The sequence below is a fragment of the Empidonax traillii genome, unplaced genomic scaffold, assembly GCF_003031625.1.
Source record: "Empidonax traillii isolate 1590-97213 ecotype Southwest subspecies unplaced genomic scaffold, ASM303162v1 scaffold784:size441917, whole genome shotgun sequence".
NCBI lineage: Eukaryota > Metazoa > Chordata > Aves > Passeriformes > Tyrannidae > Empidonax > Empidonax traillii.
Window position 1 is genome coordinate 84,086 of NW_020955977.1, and position 20,124 is coordinate 104,209.

The 20,124-nt window shown below is 41.5% G+C and overlaps 1 protein-coding gene across 1 annotated transcript; it reads right to left on the reverse strand.

Moving 5' to 3' along the window:
• Positions 1-11,713: 11,713 nt before the first annotated feature.
• CGA (glycoprotein hormones, alpha polypeptide) lies at positions 11,714-19,794 on the reverse strand. Its single transcript, XM_027901428.1, has 4 exons — positions 19,703-19,794; positions 14,656-14,762; positions 13,551-13,735; positions 11,714-12,130 (listed from the first exon to the last, which is right to left on the reverse strand). The coding sequence occupies exons 2-4, from the start codon at positions 14,753-14,755 to the stop codon at positions 12,053-12,055; spliced, it is 363 nt and encodes a 120-aa protein (XP_027757229.1). The 5' UTR covers positions 14,756-14,762; positions 19,703-19,794; the 3' UTR covers positions 11,714-12,052.
• Between the last annotated feature and the right edge of the window lie 330 nt (positions 19,795-20,124).

Sequence of the window (20,124 nt, forward strand, 5' to 3'; positions counted from 1 at the left end):
ATTTCCCCAAGTGGCATTAGTTTTAAAAGACTGAAAATCAAATTTTTGCAGAGATATAAAAAAGACGATGCTCTTCTTTATAAGAAGAAATAAGAAAATGAGGATTTGGTGGGATTTTGTTGTTGTTTTGGGGTGGCTTTTTTAATTGTTTCCTTCTGTTTTCTGGCCATTTTCTCTTTTTTCATTCTATATTGCTGTCATTAAATGGCAGGGATGGGGAAAAGCAGAAACTGTGTTAACAAAGCTGTTTTCCTCCATGGGAGCTCACATTTTAGCTCTCTTGAGCAACAAATCCCAAGAGAAAATTCTGCCTTAAAAAATCTTGATGAAGATGAAAAAGTCAGCCCTTGCATTTGTTTAAAGCTTGAGCTTTAAAGCCAGACAAAATCGAATTATAAATAGGGTCTATTTCTGTCTCACATTTTAAAGAACTGTGAAACGCCAGATGGGTTTTCTGTCACTATGCCCTACCATATAAAATATATTTTTATGGTTTCTGATTTCACTACAAATAGGGCATGAGAACGATAAGCTGTTAATGTAAAAATAATTTTCCCGGTGAACTTCCCATGTCTGGAGGCACTTTCTCAGCAGGCTGGGAGATGCCGTGCTTTTCCACCACTGGATGGCATTCAAGGGCCATAAATACTCACACTGGGAACTACAGCAAAAGAAAATTAAAACACAAAGCATCCAAAGCCTTTGGATTCTTGGTAATCCTTCTGTAATATATTCATGCTTTCAAAGTTCCAAGGAAATGAATCTGGAAAGATGAAAAAACAGTTTCTGAGAAGAAAGGAGTTTTCCTCTGAGACACAACTGAATATGCATGTAGAATGTGGGCCAGGAGATCTAAAAGCAGCATTCCAATTAGGAGAATCCAACAGTCATATCTAGGCATCTCATTAATACGGGTTGGCAGGAAACAATTGGATGGGACTTGTGTTTTTCCTTCCCAATATGGAACCAACAGGGAGAAAAAAAGTTAGATGTATTAACTTGACCCTGGGTCTACACAGACACAAAGCCCTGTTTGTGCAACACCTGCACACACAGAAAGCTCTTTAAAGCATTTTCTGCCTTTGTATCCCCTCTTTAAAGCGCAGACACATCCTACTGCCAGGCAGCATCATTAAATCCACCCATCTCAAAGCTGAGCCGGCTGTGAGAGGAGGTTGGGCTGGAGACCCCCTGGCGTCCCTTCCCACCTGAGCCGCCCTCCACTTCCACTGCATCATTAAGAATAAAGACAGACTGACAGTTTTTACAGATAAGAAGAGCACCCCACAGCGGTAACAGAATTTGTGGGGGTGTAGCCATAAGGGTCTGGGAGTGCGAGTAGGGTCAGATTTGCAGAGAGACAACTGCTTTTACACACCAGCTGGTATAACCGGGAAAGGGGGGTGAGTTTTGGAGCAGATGAATATCCCCTCAGGTCTGAAAGAACAGAGCAAGCTTCAGGCAGGCAACATTTGCTGAGTTTCACCACTTAAAGCCTTTAAAGAAAAAGATAGCTTGCATCTCTGTGGTACAAAGGAAGGTTTGGAAGACGAGAGTTGACAGAGCCACAGCCTCTGCTGTGTAAAGATGGAGTACAAGCAGCAGAAGACTCATCAGGGAGAGCTGTGATATTCTGGGAAGCCAGTGTTCCTGCCAAGTCCATAGTTTCTGCTATGAAGTCTAGCTATGAATTTTAGTTCCCTCTTTCATTTTTGAAGTCTGCCTTGGGAAGCCAGTGTTCCTGCAACATGCTGGGAGTGTGACTGGTGGTAGTGGTGGTCTGATCTCACTCACCCAAAGGTGTTCGGTGAGCTGTGTTTCTCAGGCTGTACAGCCTTTGAGTGCTTGTTACAGTTTCTGGTGATGAGCTCAGGATTCTTTGCTCTGCTGCAGTTTATCTCCATTTGGGGTATGATGGCAACAGGGTATGTTTGCTTCTGGTGAGGATTTTGCCACAGCTCAAAGAAGAGATGACTGCAGGTTAAAAAAGGGGGGATCTGAGAATGCATCAGTTAAAATGTGATCTTCTCTGGTTATTATAAAGAGTGCTTCTCAACAGAGAAGTGTACAGTTGATGAGGTTTCATCTTTCCATTGCAGGGAATGTCTGTGGTGTTCAAGTAGATCATAAAAAATATATAATATATAGTATAACATATAATAAATATATATAATTAAACATATATTATATATATATATATATATAGCGTATTATATATTATTAAGATAAGATTCCCAGTGCACATGGGGTGCACTCCTCACAACAGGCTGGTGGTATCTTAAAACCGAGCTTCACACAGCTTTTCAGGGTTTTTGGTTGCTGATTTTCTAGAGACTTGTGTTGGTCTCTGGGTCTTTGATTTATGATAATGTGTAATTATCTCTCTAGTATAGTTTATGAGGCCTAGAAAGAAGATAGTGGAGTGACAACAGCCCTGTACATACAACCTTGTTCTCCCAGCCCGTGCATTGTTCTTCACATCAGGGCTTGAGGGCAGGGAGAGGCTCTCAGGGAGCAATCTTCTGGTCCTCTTTTACACTGTCTGCTCAGAGGACTCATCAGATACAAACAAACCTTGTCCAAACCCTCTGCCCAGAAGGCTTATTTTATGTTACCTGAAGAGGTAGAAGTGGGTGATTTTCAGTCTTAAAATGCTATCTACTATGCACAAGATTTTCTGCCCAGCATATTGAATTGAGGTTTTAAAATAACAAAAGCAGAAAAACTTCTTTTTCTGGAAGAAAATGTTAACAATTCTTTGACGCTTAATAGTACAGTGTAACATAAAACAGAAGAAATTGGAAACATCAAGGACAGAGTTTTAACTCTAAGTATCAAAACAGTGACTGTGAATTGGGTTTTAGAAACTACAAAGCACAGTTCAAACACATAATCATTTCTCAACAGAGATTACATATACAACAAAGGCATTATGTTCTAACACATTCCTCATGTACGACTCACAGCATTATCTTCGCCCCTTAGCCGTCCTCTAAACCACCCAAAAGGCAAAACCCCTTTGTCATTACATTACCCTCACAGCCACACGGGCAACCAGAATCACATCAGCTAATGAGAGATGTTGTTCCGCAGTCCTTGCCCGGACAGCCCTAACCCTGCTATCCAAATCAGCAGCCGGGAACTCAATTACTTCTTGTCTTGATCCACAACTCAACCACTGGGTGGATCCAGAGCATAACCACTGGATTGATTCATATTGTCAACACCCTTTCTCTTCCCAATGACTTCTCAGAAATCTGCTGTACCCTTGGCACCAAGAAAAAGCCAATGGGCTGCCCAAGGATGGGGAAACTGAAGAGTGCAGAAAGGCAAGTTGTTATAATAAATAGCTTCATTCTGTCTCCATGTTTATTATTGTGAACACTCCACTGTTTTTAAGTCTCCGCACTGCTGGACCACAAATCCAAAGCAAGATTATGTTTTCTCTTCTGTTTGGAACAGAAAATATTCAGTAATACTAAGACACTAGAAAAGATCCTTATTAGGAACACCACTGCACTATGAACCCCTGTATCATCACCCTAGTAAGGTTAATACCTCATGCCCAAGGAAGGGACAAAAAACAAAAACAAAACCCCCTGTCAAACAGGTATTTGACCTGACCCAAAAGCAATTAAAAAACCACATTGCTCCTAATGCCTACAGGGCCAACTTACTTCTTGAAGCACCAGATTTTTTAATGTTTCCCATTATCTTTGCATTGATGGCTGCAAATGTTACTAATGGCCATGCAATTACTTATATCTTTTAAATATTAACTTCGAATGGTTTCAGACTCCTATCTCCAGCCCCATGCTTGGAGGCCCCATCAGCTGGAGCTCTTTGCCCTGGGCTCCAAGGCCACTGTGCACCCTCATGTATTTCAGGAATATATGGCTCAATGTTTTGTGCTTTAATTTATTTGTTGACTTTTCAGAATTGCTTTGCTGTTGTATCCTCCTCTGGGAGTATATTTCCATGAAAGGAACATTATGAACCACTTAGTATAAAGACATAAAACAAGTGAAATGACGAACACATGTGAAAACGTAGCTATTCCAAATCAAGTTAACTCAAAAACCTGGAGAGGGGAAAAAAATCATTCTGCCTTTATGCTCTCATCTGGTCTCACCTCACCTGGCAAATTAATGAGCATACACTAATGTTAAGGAGTGAGAACACGTACTAACATCCTCTGTCATTGTCTGCTGAGGATGAGGGCTGATGGGTCTTTGCACTCACTCAAGTATCGCTATGTAGAGGATGGGCAGAGAGGGAGAAGAAAATGGAAACAAAAAACACAAACTGAAAAATAGAGCATGTTGGGTTTTCCTCGTTTAACACTGGTTAACTTAGCTGTGACCATGTGGTAGAAGTTATTGTGCTGATACAGGCTAGCAGTGACTTACTATAGTAATTTCTGGAAGTAGGAGAAACAGGGATAGGAGCTATGGTTTGAGTGGTGGTTTTATTTCTGATCAACTCTTCTCCAGGCTCTCTCCATGCAGAGTTCTAGGAATTTCAAACCTTGCTGTCTCTGAGCCTAACTATAGCTAGACTTGCTCCAAAAGAAAATACCCGAACAAAATTTTCACGAAAAGCAAAACTAACTCCAAACCCAGCAGCAAGGTAAAGGCAGTCCTAGAAGTTACTGGGTGATTGTTCAATCTCTGTCAAGCAGCAGCTTGAGACAGCTTCAACTGGATGCTAAAATGTGTGGTGGTTTGTGCAGAAAATGGAGACATGCCAAAATAATACTTAAAGGGTGTTTTTAAAGAAGCTGAAGTTGCCACAGGGTTGGAGGAAAAGATTCTTTGCAAAGTAAAAGCTAGCTAAAGAACAGGAAACAAAGAGCTAAATCAGGCCTTTTACTTGCAAAGAAAAATGCTGGAATCAATTTTACTCAACATATTCACTAGAGACCTAGTGAAGGAAATCCATGATCAAACCACACCTACATGATGCTGAATACAGACCTGAAAGCGGCATGCCAGAAAAAATGTCTTAAGAGTCATCATTGACAAGCCTCTGGTCAGCAATAAAAGCCAAAACTGTATCATGAAAAAGAATACTGAGAACAAGACAGAGGGCATCATTTTGCTGCTACCTGTAACTTTGGTACAACCACACTTGAGTGGTTATACACACTTGAGTGCAGGTCATGGTCTGCTCTCTTAATATGAGGAAAGGCGCAGGAGAGTTACTGCAAGTATGGAGAAAACCTAACAAAATGATGCCTGATGAGGAAAAACCTAAAAACGCTGGGGTCTTTGCAAGAGAGACAAAAGCACTGAGAAGAGGAACAGTTGAATATTACATAATAATGACGACAATATCGAGGAAATTAGTTTAAAACAGAGTAAGTAAGTATTAAAGTAAGTACTTCTTATACTTCAATTCCAAAAAATAATCCAGGTACTAAGAGCCTCAAAACTAGCCAAGAGACAGAGGAGCTAACTAAAACTTTTTTTCAAATAAAAGGGAGAGTTCATTGGGCAATCCCCAGTGAGGTCTCTCTACTTGACAGAGGTCACAGCCTCTTTTATTTCCTTTGCCTGAAATGCAGGTCCCTCCCTGTTGAGGTACTCCAGGGTTACAGACTTCCTGACACGCCTACTACATGTCCCTATTACATGTTCATTAGGGGCTTTGAGGGTCCCCAGCATTTTCCAAATGGAGGTTACTTATCCCTTGCTGCTGATTGGTCTCCGTGTTCTGGGCACTGAATTATCTTATGCTGGGCAACTACATAACTAATAACTTTTCTATCCCCTACTACTAAGCTTAACCGTGACTACTGCAAACTTTGCAAGAACATTTTATTTATTCCAAATACTTCTCTAACTTATTGTGACGGGGAGTTATGGAGGAAGATAATATAAGCAGATTCAAACCAGAATAGATAAATTAATACAAAAGAAGTGCATGGGTAGATACAAAGAGAAGTAACCTCTAACCCTGCCTGGTAAACCAGTGTGGATACTGTCACATGTGGGAGTGACACTGTGATACTGTGGGAATGGCACAAGGGAAGCTGATTGCAAAAAGTGGTCAGACTCTTGTGCTCCAATAAACAGCATCTGACACTTCCAGAGTCAGAAACCAAGTGCTTGGGCTAGAAGGATGATTGTTTTGACCTGAAAGACATTTCTTATGCTTTTAGACCATGCAAACAGTGGAGAAAGTCAGATGATTTTAAAAGCAAACTATCAAATTAAAAAAAAAAAAATTCTTAAGAAATTACACTGAGCTGAAATCCTCTCCCAAAGTAAATTTCCTGGCTTTTCTGTTTTCCTCAACCAAAAGAATACTGGTTTCTCTCATACCCCAACACCCAGAATGGTTTGGCAGCACAGTAACTGTTAGATTTACTGCTTACACATGCACATATAATGAGATGGCATCTTATTCCAACCTGATTGCAGGCCAAGTGCTGGGTTAGCATATGCCAGAGACATGGGAAGCCGCGGAGCAACAGGGAAATCCCTTGAATGGGGAAATCCTCCAGACCTCAAGGAAGTCATTAACTGTTAGTTTTATTCCATAACCAAATGTGTTTACATGTTTCCTGACATCATCTTCAAATCAATCATTTTTCACACCAATCTTCTTTGACACAGCCCTTCCCCCTGCTGCAAGAGACTCCTGCTATATACAAATACATTTTGGTGAATTCCAAGTTAGTGAGGAGCTTTCACCCAGCTGTAAAGGGGAAACACATAGCCTGTGCTTATCTAACACAAACCCTTGGATAAGCTCTTTCCTCCTCACCACTATTAAAAAACACTGCTTAGGCAGGGTGACAGAGAGACAAAAGGAAGGCTAGTGCACCCTTGGAGTTCTCAGACTTGCTTGGATAAAAAACCTGGTCTAAAATGTCAGTTCACTAAAATCCCTACAGCTTGAGAGATTTATCTTTCTGCCAAGACAGCCTTCCTGCACTCACCAGTTGTGGACGGAAAATCCCAATACCTAAGAATTACTGTAAAGTTTTTTAGCCTGGCACCCCAAAGCAGTGAGGTACTCACATTGTCAGTCTGTCCATACAGCTGTCTGACAGCCACTCCTCAGCAACTGTTTAACCTTTTGGTCAGTTTTGAGCATTATTTGATGATGGGTTATGACCTCAGTCTTGGAAAGTCTTACCAATTTTGTGAAAATCAACATCTGCTAAGAGCAAGATATAAAAATTGGGGTCTGACTGAAGAGAAGTTGGCAACAGCCCTAAGAAGACATGCTGGATGGACAAATAGTGACCCTGGCTCTGGCTAATAGCTCTGCAGCAGCTCAGAAGGGCACATGATGGGACCACCAGGAAGGAGGGGCAGGGATTTGCTGAAGATATGGCAAAATGGATCTTCAGTGAGATGTGGCACAGATAGTCAGGAAATCAAGCTTCACCAGTCCCTCTGCTCACAGAATGAATTTTTTATTAGGACTGTGGTGATGTAGGTTTATATAGGTCATTGTGACAGTAAAAACATATCATTTTTATCTTCAGCCTGCTTGATCTTCAGCATTTTTAATCCACAGTATCAGTCTGACTGATTTATTGCTACTTATAAAGCACACTGACAAAGACTTCATTTTATCTCCATGCACGAATACCCTGTTCCTAAAATATAGAAGATGCACATTGGCTATCTGTGTAAACAAGAGATTAGGCTTTCTTCTGATTTCGTGACATTTTCTCTCTATGCCCTCTTGAAGATAGATGATCAATCCAATCGAGCCTCTATTTCAGCCATTTCCTAATGCAAGGGAACTGTATCATACTTTTTTTGTTTTCCTTTTCTACTGCAAATACATTACTTAATCCTTACAAATATAAATCTAGCTTGTCTTCCAGTATATATTCCCATTCATATTCTATTATTTATTATGGTCAACTGTATTAACTTCCTAACGAAATGTAGCATTGTTTTTCCTAGTCCTGACTGTAACAGGGCTCGCTGACCTACCATCACCGCTCTTTCAACAATGGTCTGGGTTTTTCACTTACTTTCAAACAAAAACAATTACATTCTGACCCAATTCTAACAGCTACAATGCCAGAAAATGTATTTGGATATGCTGAGGTTGTAAAGATTGGCTGCTGAATCCCACGGACTCCAGGACCCAGGAATCCCTCCTTACTGACTGCTGCAGCCCAGCTGCGGGCATGCAGGAACTCTCCATCCCAGTCTGATGGACACAGCTCCTGTCCCTGTGGGCAAGTTTGGCCAGCAGCAAAGCTGAGCATCTGCCCCAGAGAGGCACACACATACACACAAGCACACACACACACATATGCACACAGGGAGCACCAAGGCAACTGCACGTATGGATTACCTTACAGAGCCCTGCCTTCAGCCCCCCTCACATAAACACCAACCCTCACTTAAAGGTAAGTCCAGTCCTCCTCCTCTTCTCTGAATAATAAGCATTGAAGTCCTCTATGAAAACATATGTGCTCTCACTTTTTAGATTCACAAGTGCAGTTACCTCCACAGATCCTTGAACATCAGTCCTGCCTGTAAAGCCCTCTAATACCCATGACTAGACTCCCTTGACCAGTACGTGGGTGTCCTCCCACTTTCCAGGCAGTCCACCTTGAAGTTTGCTCACAGGCAGATGTGTGTGCTCCACGCTTGTCTCACAGGAGTCCCCACAGTCACGGATTCCTTGAAGATTAGCACCGCTTCTCAGTCCACCCATGCCCGAACCCTATGTCTCCCTACCCAGTATGGCTCCAAACCCTGAGTCCTTCCAGATGGAGGCTTCCTCCTGCTCACCAACTGGTCCATCTTAAAATTTGTCATACGATTATGCATACATGTGCATACAGGATTAAATTAGCTGGGGGAAAGACAAACACACTTTGGTATTTACAGGTGCTATTATTTAGACCTCTCCCACATAAAGACACACCCTCGTCCCTCTAGTTGCTGACAACTTGACCTACCCACTGTCTCTCCATTTGGGACCACCTGTGTGTCTAGAAGAAATTAATTTCATTCCAGAATCATAGAATCATTTTGGATGGAAAAGACCTTTAAGATCATCAAGTCTACCATTAATCTAGCACTGTCAAGTCACTAGTAAATCACGTCCCTAAGTGCCACATCTACCCATCTTTTAAATACCTCCAGGGATGGTGACTCAACCAATCCCCGGGCAGCATGTTCCAGTGCTTGACAACTCCTGTGAAGAAATGTTCCCTAATATCCAATCTAAACCTCCCCTGGTGCAACTACAGGCTATTACCTCATGTCCTATCAGTTGATACTTGGCAAAAGAGACAGACCCCCACCTCACTAAAACCTCCTTTCAGGTCATTGTGGAGACTGATAACATCTCCCCTGACCTTATCATACTGGTTTCCAGCGTATTGGTCTCTTTAGTTGCTGTCACCAAGATCTGTGCATTCCTTCTCCAAGTTCCTGGCACTTAGACCTTGCAGCACTCACACGTGGGATACAAAGCAAGATTACACAGAAAAAGAAGGGAGAAAAAAAAGTGAAGCAAAGGTTTTAATACCAAGATAGGACAGACTGCAGTGATCAGTCAGAGGCTCAGTCAGACAAGCATACTGATTGGCATCTTGCACGCAGGACCAGCCGCTTTAACACCCCTCTCCTTTGTTTTCCCACGTTTGCTCCTCCCCAGTCCATTCTGGTCCCCACCACCACCTTTCTCCACCTTTGGCCGTTCCTCTAATAAATTTTGCACAGTCCTCTAAAAAATTTTGCACAGTCCCAGGATCACCTTCTGATGTCCCATAAGGAGTCTTGCCCAGCCCCCAAGCACCCACCGCACCCACTTGCTCCCCCTTCCCACCTCTTAGGAAGCCCTGACTGCCCTCCCCTCCCCTTCCACCCTCCCCCCCTTGCCCCTGCCCCGGAGTGCCCTACCATCCATAATGGCCCATCAGCCAGTGGCTGAAAGACTCTAGTCTGTCTTCTTGTTTTCTTCACCATCTGCCATTAAGTTTGTGTATCTAGGTGTTTCTTCTATCACTTTCTTTGTTACTTTCTTTGTGTTACTCCTTCTAAGCTGAAAAGTTAGATAACTCAAAGAGGTTGATGCTCCCCTATTCCACACACCCTCACAATACACACTTTGCGAGCTGCACAAAATGACTTTGTACAAGCAAAAGGGGGGAAACCGCTGAAAAAACAGCAGGCATTCTAGGAGGACACAGTGCTAGAGCATCTGGCATCTTTTTTAAAGCATGGGTTTCACTCTAATTGGTATTTCTATGGTTTTACAATGCAGAATACAGAATTTGGTTCAGAAGACACAAACAAAAATTTATCGTATCACCAACCTGCTGTCGTGGGCAGCACAAGATAGACAAGCAAGTACTCGACACTGCCAGAGGAGCTCACTTGAGTAAGAGGTCATCCAGGAAGGTTGGCAACACAAAAAGGCAAATCACTCTTGAAAGTGAACTTCAGGAAACGTGTTACCCTGCTCTCCCTTTCAATCCTGTAAAAGTTACGAAGGAATGCAATCCCCAAAGGTAATCATGCTGCAGCTTCAAATCACTCCTCTCTTGTTACCCAGAAATCCCAGGCAGGACCTGGCTCTCCTGTAGAAGTAGCCACATCAATCACATTTAATAAAATTATACAACAGCTTGGAATTGTGAGTCAGTTATTGCAGCTGCTTGACATGTGTTTCTGTAGAGTCTTGAGTGATGACCCAGAATGAGAAATTACACTTCTCACGTGAAAACCTGTGCTGCTGATGTTATTAAACTATTCTTAAAGACCACCCTACTGAACTACTGTTGAAGTAAATAAGACAGACAAAACACTAAGTGTAAAGCTTTCCAGAATGTTGACATTTTCCAGCATAATGAGAACAATGAAGCAACAAGATCAGTCTCTTTGGAAGTTTCTAGAATAACCACTGGAGGTTTTTCTCAGTACCAAGTCAGGCAAAACATCTCTCAGGAACGGCACACTGCACAGTGAAGCTAGAACATGGGATCAGTGTTTCCCAGGGGAGAGAGACTGAATTAGAGGGTTAAAGGCATGGAGATCAGGCTAACAGGGTTTATTGGATATACCTTGAATAATGCTTCTCTAAGGACTTCTTCTCCTCTACCTATGAAAAGTCTTTTCTCCTACAGGAAATGCCATAATTGTATTCTTAGAAAATAGCACTGAATTTGCACTCCTGACAAAAAGGTGGATGAACAATGGATTTAAACAATCATTAGGTCCTAACACTTGTTGGCTTCTCAAGCGCCCCATCACAGCTTAGCCCTGTGGGGCCTGTCTAGACTAGTTCAGCCATTTGGCATTAGCACAGATATCAGCCATGGCTGTGGCCCAGGACAGACCAGCCACCCTCAAAGCCTCATCCCAGGAAAGCTTCCCTATCCCATTAGAAGTCTTACTGCTATCCTCACAACTTCTACTGCAGGGAAATCCCTCACAAATATATCTGAGGCTTTTTGAGTCAACGTATTTAAACCCTTTCAGCCAGTGACCATAGCAAGGCTGAAATTGGGAAGAAGAGCAAGGGAATTAATCCACTTCAGTTCCCATGGGCAGTTTCCAGACCTGCAAGCAGTTCCTCCAGAGACCCTGATCCAACCCACTACAACTGAACAAGTTTATGATAATAAGTTCATGTATTCCTAGTATGTATTCTGTGGTCCACTTTCCTATCCCTCCCTTCCTTCTTTCCACCCCTCTCCCCTCCCACAAAAATCTAGAAATTAATTGTAGCAGAATCTTTTCTTTTATGTGTGCATTAAGCTATCAAATCACCATTTTTCCTCAATAAACATTGATGATTAACCTGACAGTTTATTTTAAAAAAAGATAAAAGTCTTTGGTTGTCATGCAAGTGCTGTATTTTATCCTTAATGGAAATAATTAGACTTAGTTAAATGCATGAAGAAGCAAAGAGGAAATGAAATAGCCATCTATCTTATCCAAAGGTTTAGCCTGTGTCTTGACTAGAAAACATAAGATTTTACACAGTGGTACTATAAAAGCTGAAAAACAAACATTCCATTCACCGTTGTCCTTGATCATTAACATAGGGACAGGCTTTAGGATTTATGATAGTAGCAGGTACTGCAGTGACAATCTGTATGGTTTTCTATCTTCACATTGTCCTTAAGGGTAATCTTAAAAAAAGAAAACACACACATAAAACAAATAATTAGGATTAGATACACAGTAAAAGCAGAATTCTCAAGTAAAAGATGTCTGAAACCTTTTTCCTAACCACAAGGTACACAGACTCTTTAGGGTACATGTACTAGAATGACCTCAACACCTACCTATAAAACTGCCCCATCAGTGTTTTTGGAGCTGTAAAAAGAAGGTTTTCAGTCATGACATGCATAGTGACATAATTTGGTGCCCTTAATTTGGACACTTCCTAAAGTGGCTGATTTTCAAAAAGTGTCAAGTAACCCACTTATGAAAAATCAGGAAGTGTCCTTAAAATACTTCACATGGGGATTATAAAAATGAAGACCAAACCCACAGTCTTTATATTTACTAACAAACAAATTCTAGTTGCTGCTTCAGGGCAAGTATAATGTTGATCTAGAATAAGATCTATGTTCTCCTCAGATGAAGATCCAGGAGGTGTCTGGGCTCTCATCACCCAGCACTCTCTTCAGCTGCACACACTGAGCTGTCAGTTGCCATTTGAGAGGTCAGAGGAGATCTCACCAAACCTGTGTCACTCTAGAAGTGTCAGTCTAGAAGCTCTGGTCTGCCAGACATACACAGATGACTTCAGGAACCTAAGGTATCTCAAATGCACCAAATCTGTGAGTGGGTAACTCAGCTGAGCCTCTCTTTGGCACAATGAGCTGGATTCTGGTCACCATAGGATAGACACCTTAGCTTGTTTAAACAAGCTCACCATTTATTACATTAAATTTAAGGTTTTGTCACTTGGAGCAGAATCACTCCCAAAATAATCAGGTTTAGGAGAATCTTTCTTTAAATGAAGCTTCCAGACGAGACTGTTAAAGGCTCAAGTAGTTGCACACATTCACAGTTCCCTCTTGGTTATAATATTAAAAGCAAACCACAATATCAATTAATCTAGTGAGCACAGATGGTTTTGGTCCCTCATTCCCATATACGTAATTGATAGTATTGACCAGACACCTTTCCAGGGAACTCCTGCCTATACAGGAAAGAAGAAAAACATTTGACTTATTAAAACCAAATACACATTGCGTAGCATTTAAGAGGAGGGTGCACATCCAGAAGAATTGAAAATTAGGGGGCAAGTCCACTACCAGAACTACTGGTGTCATGAGACCAAACAGTTTTGCTGAAGCCAGTGGCACTGCACCAATTTCCACATCCCAACTGAATATCAGATTCACTACTGGTTGATATTTTAATTTCCTCTTAAGAAAAAAAGAAAGAACCAAGGCACGAAGGATATAAATGCCAAGAATTCTTCCCTCAAATAGTTCTCAAGTGTCCTCCAGCAAAATCATATTCTTCTCTATTCCCTGATTCAGCTTCATATTGCATCCTGAAAGAAGCTTAAGCAGATCTCATTCACGCCCTCACCTTGGTAAAAGCCTTTGCTACACAACACGTTGCTTCTGATGTAATGTTCTTTGGAACAAGCATGGTCTTCTTGGACCTCATCGGAGTGGGATAGGCACGGGAGAAACAGCACCCAGTGCACTGGTAGATGGGTGCTCCTGGCTTGGAAAAGAATCTGTTCTCCCCTAGCTTGCACTCTGGACAACCTGCCATAAAAATATAAGGAAGGGACTTTTAGTTGGTCTCCAGCTGTATTTTCATTTTCAAATAGAAAGGGAAAGTGCAGGCAATAAGAGGAAGCACTGGCCACATTCTTCTTCTTAATGTCTGCATAACAGGAAAGTACAGACAGCAAAGCTTTCCTCTTTAGGGTTCTTCATATCTGCAACATGCACAAGCTGTAAAACTAGGCTGTGGCCTTCTAGGTAAAGCACAAGTATTACTGTATCTTTTCTGGTTTTCTTTTCAATTTTGTTGACAATTGTGGAGGTTTGTTTGTATGTCTACAACACTAGCTGTCCCTAGAAAACTTCCTACAAGCTACAGATAGCTAAATAGCACCAGCAGGATTTGTAGTGCTTCTTAGACTTTGACTGTTTTCAGGCAAGATTCTGTTATTGAGAGTTTTTAAAATGTTTGGTGATCCCAAGATTTTTGTAGGTCACATTTTTCTATATTCAGTTAGAGGCTAACTGAAAAAAACGTTTAGCTACCAAAATACCCCTACAATCTTTCTAATACGCATCTTTCATAGAATACTAGACCGCCTACATCCCCTATTCTGGGTTGTAAAGAGGAAAAATATCCTGTATATTATGACGAGAAGCTATGGTTCTGCTGTTCCTGATGATGCATTGTCGTTTAGATCACAAGAACACAAGAAACCAAATGTTTCTATTTGATAGTGTTTCAAGGGTTAAGGTCACCTTCGTCAACATGAGGGCATGGTAATCTGGGACATCTTTGACCTAGAGAAATCAAATCAAATCTTGATTTGTTATGCCTTCATTGTCAATAAATGGAACTGAATGATAAGATTTATGACCATATTCATAAAATATGTGACAATTTAATTAATATTCTTTGTGAATAACTGTCCTATTTCTAAAGGCTGAAAACAGCTTACCCTGCATGAGAAATTCTCCATCTGGGAAAGTATGAAGAAGATGTAGAAATACAGACAAAATGGTCAACGTGACAGCTGCATACTTCCTGTAGCAATCCATGATCTGCCTGGAAATACAAACATTTTTGAAGGACCATTTTGAGCTGGGTACAGTACCAGTTTCTAGGCCATACAATGGTATAGCTTTCACTGCAAGTAACAGAGACAATTTAGAACTAGGATTGAAAACTGAAGATGCAGTATACTGATGTGCATTTTATAGGCTCAGAAAATTTACTTAATCACAATAACAAAAACGTGCTTCTCTTCCTGGCCCTAATGATTTTTTTCTTTCTGAATAGTAACATAAGCCACAGCACCAAAACTTCAAATGTCAAAACTGTCTAATACGTATGATAGGCTGGTGTGCTGGTTTTGACTGGGTTCATTTTCTTCACAGTAGCTAGTGTGGGGATATGTTCTGGATTTTTTTTGAAAACTTTGGATAATAAAGGGATGTTTTCATTATTGCTGAGCAGTGCTTGCACAGCATCAAGGCCTTTTCTGCTTCTCATGGCACCCCACCAGTGAGAAGGCTGTGGATGCACAGAGTTTTGGGAGGAGACACAGGCAGGACAGCAAGTCCCAGCTGACCCAAGGGATATCCCATACCATATGGGCTTCTGCTCAGCATATAAAGGTGGGGGAAAAACAAGAGAGGGGAGGCACATTCAGAGTGACAGCTTTTATCTTCCCAAGTCACCATCACATATGATGGAGCCCTGCTTTCCTGGAGATAGCTGAATACCTGCCTGCCCATGGGAAGTGGTGAATGTATTCCTTGTTTGCCTTGCCTGTGTGCATGACTTTTGCTTTACTGACTGAACTGTCTTTGTCTCAACCCATGAGTTCTCTCACTTTTACTCTTCTGATTCTCTCCTCCATCCCACCAGTGACTGAGATTTCTCTTAGGCTTCATTTTACTGATTTGCAGAATTTCCCCCTTAAAAATTATTTTCTTCTAAAGCATACACCTGAGTCCTTCCTTTAGAAATTAATTACTCACAATGAAATAACTGGGTCCACAGATGAAAGAGCTGTAGAAAGGATGCTAGAGTAATAAATTACCAAACTGGGGCATCATGTGCAGGTGACAGAGACAGCAGTGCTCCTTCGCCCAACCTGGTGGGCCAGGGACAGCCTTACCTTGGAGGATTGAGTTTGAGAATCTTTTTATTGCTGAGACACAGAGCACATTTCAACATGAGGCCTTTCCAGGCCCTTGCAGGTAATCCTGTGATGAATTCTGGGCTAAACACTGCTCACCTTCACCCTCAAGAGTGAGTGCTTGGCTGTGAATGGGCAACAAAGCCTGGTTCACTGGCCCCAGTTCTTCCTTACTGGCTTCAGCCAAGCACTCCATGCAGAATGCGAAGCAGCTTCTAATCATGAAACTATTTACCTGCCCTCTCAGAAATGTTATCTGATCATGCAGATCTCACCTCCTCTGCAGTAACCAACCCAGACTGTGTCTGGAGCTAGCCCATAACTTGCTTGGGCTGTGCCTGAACTGTCACGAGTTCCTCCAGATTCTTCCAACTGGATCTTTTGAACAGTTTCTTCTGTGCCTGCATAGACCACCTCATCCCTTGATTTTAAAAGACTGAAACTGACACAGAAGAGCATGAAGTGCTAATGACTGATGTGTGGGATAAGACCCCAAGCTGACATCACTGATACCTACATTTTAGATAATGAAAGCTACAGTGCTTAGCAAACAAAAAAAACCTCAACCCCCACCATCACCACCACACACACACCTTTAATCCTTAACTGCTTAAGAGCCTCTCTTTTTCCAAATACACCAGCCAATGCTCCTACTCCATGATAAATTTCCCCAGGGACAGATCAAATTGTCGCCCCAAATATCTCTAAAAGTGAAGTGGCAGTGAGAAGGACAATAATGCCAGCAACACAGAAATCAGAGATATGCTGTAGAGGTTTTTTCAACATGCTATACTGAGGAGAGAAGGCATTGCCAACACTAACCAGGAAAGATGGTAGAAAATCAAGTATAATTAAATGAAGAGAGCTTTCACCTAGAGCTAATGTATTTCTTTGCAGATTTTATTTCTTTGAAGATTTTGCACATACCCAGAAAAATCCCTGCAAGGACTGTCACAATGATGCAAATGTTCAAATAATGCCTGCTCACATCTGGAGGGAGCGGCAAATCTGAGGTTGTTCAGGGAGTGAAGCCACTTGCCTGGTGTCATTATCTGAGAGTGAACCTGGAGCACCGGGATGTGTACAGAGAGAGTATTGATCACCAGAGTGATGCTCTATCACTGCACAAATTCCCAGAGATATATGGGGATGTGGGGCTGCTACGCACAGGTCATCAGGTCTTGGTTCACTGATTAGACAGACATACAATGCAGTCCTCAAAGGCAGCACTTCAGAAGGCAGCAGAGCACAAGCCCTACGAGGAACCTTTGAAACCAGGAAAAAAAAATGAAAGAAAGCTCCATCTTTGCAGTAATCAGAAAAAGATCTTGCCCAGGCATATGAGGCTGAGACCAAAGGCAGGATGAAAAGAGCATGACCCCTACCTGACTGGGGTTAGCAAAGTGAAAAGAAACAGTTTATGAGCCAGGCTGATGTGCAATGCTTTCCAATGCAATGAATGAAGGCAGTGGAAACAAGCATCTTTCTAAAGAAGACAGAAAAAAATAGAGGAAAGAGAATGAAACCCAGCTAAACAGAATGGCTAAGAGACAATAAGGTTGCAGTTAACAGGTGGCAAGGCTGTGTGCTGGGTACAAGCGACTTTGCTTCTTCCCTCCCACCTGCCCAGTGAATGAGTTCATGCTGGCAGAAAACAAAGGATAAAGGAATTAAAAGGAGACAATGACAATCATGAAGAAAAAACATTTGCAACAATTGTGGAAGCACTGGAAATAAGCATTTGGAAGACATACCAAAAAGCCAGTTCAATGTAGGTATGCATGGAGGCTGCATGCAGCCTCTAGTTATCTCTGCTTAAGCTTTTACTAAAAATACCTATAAATACAGGAAATTGTTTTCTGACTACACCTGTCCATGGATGGCAAAGGAAATGGGATGCCATTAACACTGCAGCCCTATGAAAGCATTGAACATGGCTGTCAGGTTCTTGAGAAGCAGCTCCCAGCTCTCAACACGAGTAAGCTGTGTCTGCAGGAGAAAGGTGATCCTTTCACAGTTTAGATCCACAACCTCCTATGGTCCTGCCAAATGTTTGGGAACTGCACCGAGCTCCACAGCATCTATGGATGGATGAATGGATTGGCTGGATCGCTCACTCCAGCAAATAAGGGTTTTTTTTCAGGTTGCTCTCTGCATGTGCTCTTTCCAGCAGCATAGAGAGGGTGTGATTGCTGGCAAATTTGCCTGCATTGGGACACAATTCCACAGTTTAATGTTAAGCCCTGCTCCATCCATGGGGACCTTCCCCAGAGTACAAGAAGCCAAATGGAGCACCAGCAGGAGACAGACAGTCTTTTCCTACCAACCTATTTCTACATCATCCTGAGTCTTTTGATAGCCTGGATGCTCCAATGACTCCAGTAGGATGCCAGCCACAACTCTGGCACAATTATCCTGTGATTTCATGATCTTTGCTGAAGGCACAATGGCATCCTTCAGCCTTATTTTTCTAAGAACACATAATGCTATAATTTGGTACATTGTAAGAGTTTGAGGGAATCCCAGGGGGAAGTTTTTTATATTGCGTTAACCAAAAGGGGAATTGAAATTGCAGTTTTGCACTTCCTCTATTGAGTCGGTCTGTCAGGCTCATACAAAACCACCAAAGAGACCTGTCAATAAACCGCAGATGTGATCTTTTCTACTTTTCCAATGCAATAACTGTTTTGCCTGACGGTCTTACTTGGTTTTCTGACTGTGTCCATATGGTTAACCCAGTTAGTGTCTATGCTGCTCACTTCATCTCACCATCAAATCAAAGGAAGCTTTTACTTTGTTCTATTAAATATTATCCTTCTTAAGCTACTGCAACACTACATAATGCATGAACTTCAGCAGCTCTTTGGAAAGATGGTAATTTTAAGTCTTTCCCAGTAGTTAAAGTCTCATCTCATTATATACAATACCTTACCTTGTCTTTTCCTGTAAATAAATGATCATGTTATCAATTACCATTGGAAAGACAAGCAAATCACCTGTATTTGCAAACAGGCTTCTGCTCAGGTACGTGTGGGTCTCTGTGGGTGCTTTACATTCATGTGAAGCTCCACTGGACCAGAATCACTTGTCTAACTCTGTGGGCCGTGTCCTCACACAGACATGGTAGCAAGCTCTGTTCAAAGGCCATCCTTTGCACTGATTGTATGCAATAACCTAATGAGTTCAGCATAAACTTGGGATGTCCCTGTATATTTTTCCGTAGGGTGACAGTGGTGCTTCCATACCCAACAGCAATTAAACACTCTACACATTGTGCTCATTTCTTTCTGGGATGCTTGGCCATGAGGTACAGCTGTGTCAAAGCAACAGTGAACTACAACTGCTATAACTTCACCTGCAGCCCCCTAACATGCACACAGTAACCTGCTTGAGAACTGTTGAAGGCTGAAAAATCTTCACTAACATCTTTCTTTCCCTTCTCTTAACATATTTGATCATGACTGGAAATTTAAAGATTCTAAAAGATGTGCTATTACCACAGATTGTGTAATATTTGGCCATTGACAGCAAGAACATTGAGCAGAAGAAAAACACAAAGTTACTAACAAAAAATTATTGGACCCAAACAAAAACCACACATTATTAACATTTAGCTACAAGCCAGTTCCAGAACCTCATTTTCTTTCACTTACAAAACTAGTTTATCTCCAAGCACTGATGTTTTAGTTCCAAAGCAACCTTTAAGTTAATTTTCAAAGTAAAAAATTTGACAGAATGGAAGGAGAAGGGAAAAAGAATGAAAAGGAGAGAAGGGGAAATAAAGTGAAAATATATGCAACCGTCCCCCTTTAACAGTAATAAAAAATTAAAAATATATTACCTCCCTTGTTTAACAGGAATAAATCAGAGCAACTGCAGGATGGTGTTTGAAGTTGAGCTGCCCTCGACTCTTGGATGTAAGTTCCCAAAACTGATGTATGAAAAAGTTGCATCTTTCTTTTATACCAGTAAAAGCTAGATCATATTCCTCGCCCACATCTAAGCCATTGGATCAACTGTACATTTTCTCTAATGACTGAACATCACTTTATGTAATTACCAGCCCACCATGCTGATCTTATCTTCAACCTGACTTTCATAAAGATTATTTTTTTTCTTATATAATGAAAGAAAGGTCAGATTGAGAGCACAAACTCAGTGCTGTATGAGTTTCCTGGGGAACTCAAACACTGAACATCCATTATTTTCCAGTGCAGTTTTCAGTAAAAAGAATTTCACTTTTAAGAAAAGACAAATTACTAA